The sequence below is a fragment of the Dipodomys merriami genome, unplaced genomic scaffold (genome assembly GCF_024711535.1).
Source record: "Dipodomys merriami isolate MVZ:Mamm:240054 unplaced genomic scaffold, mDipMer1.0.p SCAF_146, whole genome shotgun sequence".
NCBI lineage: Eukaryota > Metazoa > Chordata > Mammalia > Rodentia > Heteromyidae > Dipodomys > Dipodomys merriami.
The window spans coordinates 2,981,454-2,990,566 of record NW_027202782.1 but is presented as its reverse complement, the minus strand read 5'-3'; the positions used below and the strand labels follow the sequence as shown (position 1 = coordinate 2,990,566).

Here is a 9,113-nt window from a genome sequence, read left to right as displayed (position 1 = left end):
GGCACCCCTCCCAGAATTAAAACAACAGCTCTAAACCAGAGGCGATGATGGGCACCCCCATGCAGTCACGATTGCTTTAGAAAGCTGGAGCAAGAGAGTCATCACTTGAGCCTGCGAAACCACAACAAGCAGTCTCAAAGACAACAACAACTGGGAAACGGATACAGGAACCCCTCTACACACACACTGAGTGGTGGTAGTAAGCTGTCAAGCAAGGCATTGCTCTGAACTGTAACGTTAAACCCCTTTAGAAAATGTGGTCGTTGGTTCCATTCCATTGTGACAGACGGCAGAGAAACGAAAATGCGTTCCGCCAGCAGGGGGCGCCGGAGTCCTCCCGCGCACCGCCCCCTCCGCCCTTCCCCCGGAGGCGGGCGCTCGCCGCCCCCGCCCTCGCCGCTACTTCCGCTTCCGGGAATCCTAGCGCTCGGCATTTCCGGGGCGCCGCGTGTCGTTCGCTCTCTCGAGATGGAGGCCTTCGCCGTCCCTGCCGCGCCGATGCTGCCGCTGAACCCGCAGGACGATTTCCAGTTTCAAGAGGACGTGGTGCCGGTGCGCCGGCGGCGCGTCACCAAGGTGAGCGGCCGCGGTCGGGGCGGCGGGGCTCCGCGGGCCGCGCCCGGGCTCCGCCTCGTGCGTCCGGAGGCCGAGGCTTCTGCCGCCGCCGAGCCTGGGCCGGGCTTGGCCGCGTGGGCCTTGGAGACTCGAAGCGGGGAGCGCGGGGTTCCGCGGGAGACGCGGAGCCTGCGGAGCGCGCATGTCCGAACTGCGACGTAACCCCGGGACGTGGGGGGGGCGGGGGGGGGACGTGGGGAGGACGGGGAGGGGGCGACCGCCGGGCCCGGCGCTGCCCCGAGCTCCGTGCGCGCACGGTTACCCCTCTACCTCCACTTTGAGTCAACCCCAGCACCGCCTCCGGCTTTCTGAGCGGTTCCTGGGACACGAGAGGCTCCCGGAGACTTTCTGCCCCGGGCTGGCTTCGAACCCCGAGCCTCGGTTCTCAGCCCCTGGAGTAGCTAGAATCACAGGCGTGAGCCTCAAGCACCCGGCTCCAAGTCGTTCATCCGTGTTATTCAGCCCGGTGGGTTTCGGAGGTCGTAAAAGACGTGATTGAACCGCCGGTCATTGTGGCCCCCATCTGTAATCCCGAGCATCTGAGAGATCATCAGAGCACGAAGAGGGCCAGCGGAGGGCCCGACCCGGGTGCCAGAGGATTTGCCCGAGTAGTAGTTTCCAAAAAGAGTACCTACCTAACATGAAGTTGATCACGTGTGCCCTGGTAATTTTAGCATAAAATACTCTCGGTCTCGAAGGTAAGGGTTGATGCCTGAAACCCGGTTTAGTCAGCATTGACCTCCTCAAAGATTGGTTAACCAAGTTAAGCTGGACGATGAGACGTGGGAAGTTCTCCAGGCACATTTAAAGGGGAACGGAAGACATTTACTGTTTACTCATTGACTCAACCGTATAGCTGTTGAGTCACACAAAGTGATGGGTGTGAAGCTGAGAAAAACTGACTGCTTGACAACAGCCATCAGACTGCCACTATTGAATTTCTGTGCTGATGACTGGAAATGTTTATCTGGTCTTTATGTCTTCAGCAGAAAAAGCAAGAGAGTCTTACTCGAGGAGTGATCTTTGTGGGCCACCTACCTAAAGCAATTTATGAAAATCAGATCCAGGCTTATTTCTCCCAGTTTGGCACTATTACAAGATTCAGACTGTCCAGAAGTAAAAGGGTAAGTTTTTGAAAATCAAATTCAGTTGTTTGTTTTTCAAATGTGTATCTTCCTGTACAGTTATATTCACATACTGCTGTATCTGGACTTCACTCTGGAATGAGGGGAATGAAGTTTAGATTTTGAAACAGCCTTAAGAGAGAACATCAACATTATTCTGCATATTTGTTTTTCTAATCCTTAGGAATCCTTAGGTTAAATCAACAGAACTAGTAAATGCAACATTCATTCTTTGGCTATTAAGCCCAGGGTTAATAAAACTTGAGTTAAGGTCTATGCATTGCTGTTTTCCCAGCTTAATCCATATCTTGTAAGTGGTGTGATTATCTCCATAGTCATGTTACCAGTTTTTATCCATATCCAAAAGTGAATTTAATAAGAAATTGTAAAATACTTCTAGCATTGAGGGCTTGACTTCTTTTAAACATTTAGAGTGTGTTCATGATGAGTGTGGCTATTCATAGTTGTTTTATGGAATAAAAAGACTTAAGTTTTACCCAAGTATCAAAGCCAGAAGCCAGTGTAGGTATTGAAGTCATGTATACTTTATATTAAGACAAGCGAGAAAAATCTGCTTACAGGGTGGCACAGAGGGCAGCTGGGGGCATGGGTTTCAGGGAATGTCAGTGCTCTTTCTTTGAGTGAACACTCACTGTTAAACATGAAATGAGCCAAGTGCTTTTTGATTAGCTCAGTGACAGTGAGGAGTTAAGTTCTTCTCACTTGTTAGGTATAAAATGGAAGATCATGCTACTTCGTTTTTTCCCTTTGGTACTAGAGATTTTTGAACTTAGGGCCTCATCCATTCAAGTTTTTACTACTAAGTACACCCTCTTTTAAAATTTTATTCTGAGACAATTATGTTAAGTTGCCTGGTTTGGCAAGTAAATAACTCAAGGACTGTGATGGCCTGTGGCAACCTATCAGATTTCTTTTATGCTATGAAATGTTGTTGCTGAATAAATTCCAGCCATGGTAGTTATATATTAACTATGCATAAACAAAAATCCCAGGAGTAACTTGAAGATTGGCTGCATTTTCAAACTATTAAGGCTGTTTACTTTTTTTTCCCCCTGGCATACATTAGCTGAAGTTGAAATTTGAGATACCATAAAGTGATTTGTTACAGAATTCATGTTTATTACTTAAATTAATGATATGTTAGAAGTTTGGTGACTTGTTAAAATTTAACTTGTTTTGTGGTGGGTTTTCCATTGCAGACTGGAAATAGCAGAGGCTATGCGTTTGTGGAATTTGAATCTGAGGAGGTAGCCAAGATAGTTGCCGACACCATGGACAACTACCTTTTCGGTGGTAGAATGCTAGTGTGTAAGTATCGTACTGTACATGGATGCCTCCTGTTGGGTCAGTGGCATTGGAAGAGGCAGCTGTGTAGTTGCCTGAACATGCTACTTCCTCTGGTTTGATTCTGCTAGGACTTGGGTATGTTTTCCGGGCAGTCTAAGTGATTTTCAACTTTGCCAGCCTGAGTGTTGTTCTGCAGTGAAGTGGAATTTGATTTGGTTGTGCCTGAGAAGGGCAGCTGACCTCATGCTCCATTGGTGCTGAGGAAGTTCACTGATGAGAGTGCAGATTGTGTTCCTTGTGGCTGAGGGGACAGTGAATGCCAGTGACTGACAGTATTTCACCTTGAGACATGAAAGAGCACCTCAGATTTGTGAAGGCCTTACAGACAGGGGTTGGTTTGTTTGTTTTTTGGTCCAGTCGTGGGGCCTGAACTCTGGGCCTGGGTGCTGTCCCTCAGCTCTTCAGCTCAAGGCTAGTGCTCTACCACTTGAACCACAGCGCCACTTCCGGCTTTTTTCTTTTTGCTTATGTGGTGCTGAGGAATCGAACCCATGGCCTCAGGCATGAAAGGCAAGCGCTCTACCACTGAGCCACTTTCCCAGCCCCCACAGACAGGAGTTGGGAATGTATTCTTAGGGCAATTCACAGTAGTTAACGGATTCTAAATAGGCTCATGTCAGAAGCAAGGAATTTCAAAATCATTTTAAATGACTTTGACTGCAGCTCTTCACACAAAAGAAGCCATAAAGAGGAGTGACAGCACCAGATTAGAAATTTATCCCACAGAAATGAGCAGGTAGTCGCTGACATTGTCATGCCCATAATGTATCACAGGGGGCTGGAGGTCAATCTATGAGAGCGGGGCTCTTGTAAATGCCAGTGGCTTGTGTCTTTCATCCTTATCTACTGGGGAAGCTGAGATCTGAGGATTATAGTTCAAAGCTGGCCTGGGCAGGAAAGTCTATGAGACTCTTATTTCCAATCAACAACCAAAAAGCCAGACATAGAAATAATAAAAGCATGAGTCTTGAAGTGGCATTGTGGCTCAAAGTGGTAGAGCACTAGCTTTGAGCAGAAGAGCTTAGGGGGACAGTACCCAGGCCCTGAGTTCAAGCCCCGCAACTGACCCCCCTTCCTCCCCAAAAAAAGAATGCATCTTCATTGAGGTCTGGGGGGGAATGGGCTGGGTGGAACCAAATGTGTTTCCTGTAGTACCAACTAATACTGTGCCTGAAACTTCTGTCCAACGCACTAGCTGACTAGGGTAGAATTGACTAACTTATTCCTCCAATGTGCCGTATTATCTTGATTATGACATGAGAAATGTTTCTGGGGAAATTTGAAAATTAAAATTCTTGTTGGTTTAAAACTTTTACTTTTTAAAAAACAGGTCATTTTATGCCACCAGAAAAAGTACATGAAGAACTTTTTAAAGAATGGAATATTCCATTTCGTAATCCCACATACCCAGCAGTGAAGCGCTATAATCAAGAAAGGGATTTTGCACAAAAGATGCGGATGGAAGCACGGTTTAAAAGGAAAGAAACCTTACTCAGGAAGAAATTAGCTGCAAAAGGAATTGATTATAGCTTTCCTTCATTGGTAAATTTTTTTTTATGAAATACCTGTTGATTTTCTTTATTATCTACTTTGAGATATTGAAAGTAATCTACTAACCACAGCCATAATGCTCTTAGATTAGCATCTAAAGGTGACATTACCAGAATTAAGTTATATTTGATCTGGTACATACTATCAGTAAATATCAAAGCCATAAACATCTTTTTATCTTTTGTACTGTTACTGGGACTTGAACTCAGGCCTTAGCTTTTCTCAAAAGGCTTGTGCTCTACCACTTGAACCATATCTCATTTCTGGCTAATTGGGAAAAAGAATCTGATTTGTCTGCTCAGACTGGCTCTGAACATTCATCATCTATTTTGCCGTTCTAGTTTGGTGATACTGGAATTTGAACTCAGCCTCACACTTGGCTTGGCAGGTGTTTTACTACTTGAGCCACACTCTTGGTTCTATTTTGCTTTAGTTATCTTTCAAATAGAAATCCACCTACCTAAAGCCTCCCACATAGCTTGTTCATTGAGATGTGGTCTTGCTAACTTCTTGTCTGCTCTGGCCTTAACCTGTGATCCTCCTATTCTCCGCCTCTTGAGTAGCTGGACTTACAGGCTGCCATGCCCAGCCCTTTAGGCTCTCTTATATTGGAATATATATGTATCAGGATTATCTAGTAAATACCAAATAGAATTAAGATGCAGAAACATTGAACTGCAAGAGCCAGCATAAAGGAATATGTTAATTCTATTTCTGAATTTCTTGCTTGCAAAGAAATAAGAATGGGAAGGGTTTGCTGGATCTCTTCCCTATCACAATAAGGAGAACTATATAATTTATTATAAAGCGAGTGCATAATAGAAGCCAAGTGGCTCACACCTGTGATCTCAGCTACTCAGGCTGAGATCTGTGGTGTGAAGCCAGCCCAGGCAGGAAAGTCTGTATGACTTCAATGCAGCTGATCATTGTGCAAATTCTTAAAAGTCTTAAATTTTTATTTCAAGATTATATCGAAGAGAAAGGGTTCAAGCATGCCTAAGGAGAAGAGAAACAAAGTTGCTTCAGAAAGCACCCCTGAGAAGTCTGTGGATAGCCAGGTATGATTGTCTTTCTGTTCTGGGTATCCAGCATTACAAGTCATTTGAAGGAGGAAAATGTGCTATCATTTCATTTGTTAGGATTTCAGATTAAATCTTGTGACAGTATTGGTAGGTCCTTAACCTGGTGATTTAGCAATTAAAAAAAAAAAAATCCAGGGGCTGGGAAGGTGGCTCAGTGGTAGAGTGCTTGCTTTGCATGCCTGAGACCCTGGGTTCGATTCCTCAGCACCACATAAGCAAAAAAAAAAAAAAAATCCAAGACCTTATAATTGAGCTTTTTTTTTTTCATTAGCAAGTTTCTGTACTAAATTTAATAGGCGTCTAAGCTCTATGCTATCTGCAGTTGTTTCAGCAGAAGATGAAAACAAGCCTAAATAACATGATACAGTTTGTAGAGACAGAAAGGATATTATACTTTGGGATAAAGTTATTTCTTATGTCATTCCACACTTACATATGCTAGTCTGTTTATTCTAGGGCCCCACCCCAGTTTGTTCACCAACATTTTTGGAGAAACGAAAATCAGAAGTGGCTGAACTGAGTGACAAAGATGATGAAATCGTTTTTAAACAGCCTGCATCCAGTGTGAATGAAGAAATAAAAGAGACTCCAACCCCTGCACAGTCAGGGAAAAAAAGACGAAGACGAAGAAAAAGCAATCTATGATTCTGAATGCATTACGCATAGAATGTCTTGTTATAAGGACTGTTTTATATAATGTACAGTGAAATGCCTATTGATGTGCATTTGGGAGAAAAAAAAGATAACTATTCCTACCGGTTAAAAAAAAAAATTGACCAGACTGTGCTGTGGAATTAGAGGGGTGCAACCTAGCCTGCAGGAGGTGGGCTCACTTGGCCTGTCAAGCTCTCTTGTTTCTGACCACATAGAGGGATCACTGGTAACTTGGCATGTGAGTGTAAACTGCAGCCTTCTTGTCATCACCAGGGTGGTGGTTCCTGGCCATTCTTACAGGCTGTGCCTCTTACCCAAAAATATTTGAAGCTTCTCATACCAGGTAGCTAAATAGAGACTAATCAGATGAAGAATGAGAAGACAGTTCAAGGGTTAATACAAATGCAGAAATGAAGTATTTTCACTAAGAATGTTAAATTAGTTTCTGGGGGCTGGCATGTATCTATCTGATATTATCATTCTGAGTCATCTATAGAATTTGAGATTTAATAAGCCGCAAATAGTTTTTCTATAAATTATTCCTGTACAAGTAGGAACTTTGAAGAATAATGTCAAGTATCCTACTCGCCTGTCAAGGTGTGTTTATATTTTCTCATCAGGATTCATTAAAATTTTATTATTTGTAATGCAGTGCTGGACTAAGTGTTCTGATGGCACATATGAAGTATTGATATGGATTGATGTTAGGTGTATGTGAAGAGCAGGGCTATATCCTCGACAGTAGCTGCAGATACCCATAACAGTTCGTATATATTGAATGGGTGGATAACAGCTTGCCTACCTTGCTGGCCTACATCTGAACTTCATGCTGCTGATTTTCCAACTCTCCCTCTGGAAAGCATTGGATAAGCTTCATCCAAGTTTAGGTCATGTCTCACTATCCCTAAGAGGCTTGTGCATTCAAATACAAGCTTGCCAGCTGGCCACCTACCTGCCCCCACCCACAGGCATGCTGCCATATTGAGCTCATATTTTGTAATTAATCTGGAGCAAGGTGTTTTTTATATCCTTGCCCCTACCATGGATGCTTTTCTTCATTGTGGTTTGGTATGTGATTGCAGATCACTATACTAGATTGGCCTGAAGTACTGGTCATGCTGAGGGACAAAGCAAACATACAGGACCATGGCTATGTGGTTTGAGGTTTTTTGTTGTTAGTCGGGCCTGAACTCTGGGCCTGGACAGTGTCTCTCAGCTCTTCAGCTCAAGGCTAGTGCCCTACCACTTGAGCCAGTTTTTTCTGCTTATTTGATGCTGAAGAATCGAAGCCAGGGCCTCATGCATGGGAGGCAAGCACTTTACCACTGAGCCAACTTTCCAGCCCCTGGTTTGAGGTTTTGTGTGTGGTGCCAGGGATCAAATCCCCAACTTGCCTGTGGTAGGCAAGTACTTTAGCTATACCCTTTAAGTTTTGTACATTTTTTAAATGGTTGGGGAATTAGGACCCAAAGATGGCATGATTGAAATTTCAGTGTGGGGAAATAGGGTTTTTTGGAACTGAGCTGTGTTTCTATGCTGCAGGGATTGATGGTGATAGCTTAGTTCCCTGCTTAGCATTGCTGCTGAGTTTGGCTGTGCCGGGGTTTCAGCTTCATGCCTTATTAAAAACAAACTAGTACTGTCAAAACATTTTACATTTAATGACTGTACTAGAAAAAATAGGTGTGAGCCACTGGCACCCAGCTAAGATACACTACTAATAGTTTAAAAATAAAGCTGGGGCCCTGTGTTGGTGGCTGATGCCACCAACAGGAGGCTGCACAGGAGGCTGAGATCAGGATCACATTTCAAAACCAGCCCAGGCAGGAAATTCCCTGTGAGACTCATCTCCAACTAACAACCAGAAAACCAGAAGTAGTGCTGTGGCTCAAGTTGTAGAGTGCTTGTCTTGAGCTGAAGAGCTCGGGGACCACCCAAAGTTCAAGCCCCACAACCAACAAGAAATAAAAATAAAGCTGGGTACTGGTGGCTCACACCTGTAATTCTAGCTACTAAGGAGGCTGAGATCTCAGGATTGTGGTTCAAGGCCAACCAGACTCTTCAGTAGCCACTAAAAACTAGAAATGGAGTTGTGGCTCAAAGTGGTAGAATGTTAGCCTTGAGCAAAAGAGCTTAAGGAGAGAGCCTAGGCCCTGAGTTCACAACCAACAAAAAAGTCAAATAATTTGGGATGGAGTTTTGGGGTGATTTGGTTTTGGCTCCCAATTTTTTTGTTACCAGTGTTTCTGTATTGAGCAGTTCTTTGCTTGAGAAGTCAATACCAAGCCATAAATGAGGAAGTGGCCCAAGTCTCTGGGGCTTGAACTCTAGGCCTGAGTGCTGTCCCTCAGCTCTTCAGCTCAAGGCTGGTGCTCTACCACTTGAGCCACAGTGCCACTTCCAGTTTTCTGAGTGATTTATTGGAGATAAGAGTCAGGCTTTCTATGCTCAGGCTGGCTTTGAACTGCGATCCTCAGATGTCGGCCTCCTGAGTAGCTAGGATTACAGGCATGAGCCACCAACACCCATCTCAATACCAATTTCAAATGTATGCTCTAGTCAGTTGACTTCAGGTTAAGGTGGAAGCAGCCATATAAAAGCATAACTTGTCATCTGCTCATTATTTTTTAGTGACTTCTTTTTTCTGTTGCAAGTACTACCTGAATAGTTAACGTATGCAAATGATACAAGCCTTCATACAGTTCTATATGCAAATGAT

The 9,113-nt window shown here is 44.2% G+C and overlaps 1 protein-coding gene across 2 annotated transcripts; it reads left to right on the top strand.

Moving 5' to 3' along the window:
* Window positions 1-408: 408 nt before the first annotated feature.
* Nifk (nucleolar protein interacting with the FHA domain of MKI67) lies at window positions 409-7,045 on the top strand. Of its 2 annotated transcripts, none has more exons than XM_070021889.1 (6): window positions 409-576; window positions 1,602-1,739; window positions 2,960-3,068; window positions 4,438-4,649; window positions 5,624-5,716; window positions 6,197-7,045. In XM_070021889.1, the coding sequence occupies exons 1-6, from the start codon at window positions 469-471 to the stop codon at window positions 6,383-6,385; spliced, it is 849 nt and encodes a 282-aa protein (XP_069877990.1). In that variant the 5' UTR covers window positions 409-468; the 3' UTR covers window positions 6,386-7,045. The 2 variants fall into 2 exon arrangements, with proteins under 2 accessions (XP_069877990.1, XP_069877991.1); XM_070021890.1 differs by having other exon boundaries at window positions 410-576; window positions 1,605-1,739.
* Window positions 7,046-9,113: the final 2,068 nt, after the last annotated feature.

Excerpts from the sequence above, each read along its gene's own strand:
- Nifk (XM_070021889.1), top strand. The coding sequence starts at position 469 with ATGGAGGCCTTCGCCGTCCCTGCCGCGCCGATGCTGCCGCTGAACCCG. Across the intron at positions 1,740-2,959 it reads GACTGTCCAGAAGTAAAAGG|ACTGGAAATAGCAGAGGCTA; the intron begins GTAAGTTTTTGA and ends TTTCCATTGCAG. Across the intron at positions 4,650-5,623 it reads ATTATAGCTTTCCTTCATTG|ATTATATCGAAGAGAAAGGG; the intron begins GTAAATTTTTTT and ends TTTTATTTCAAG.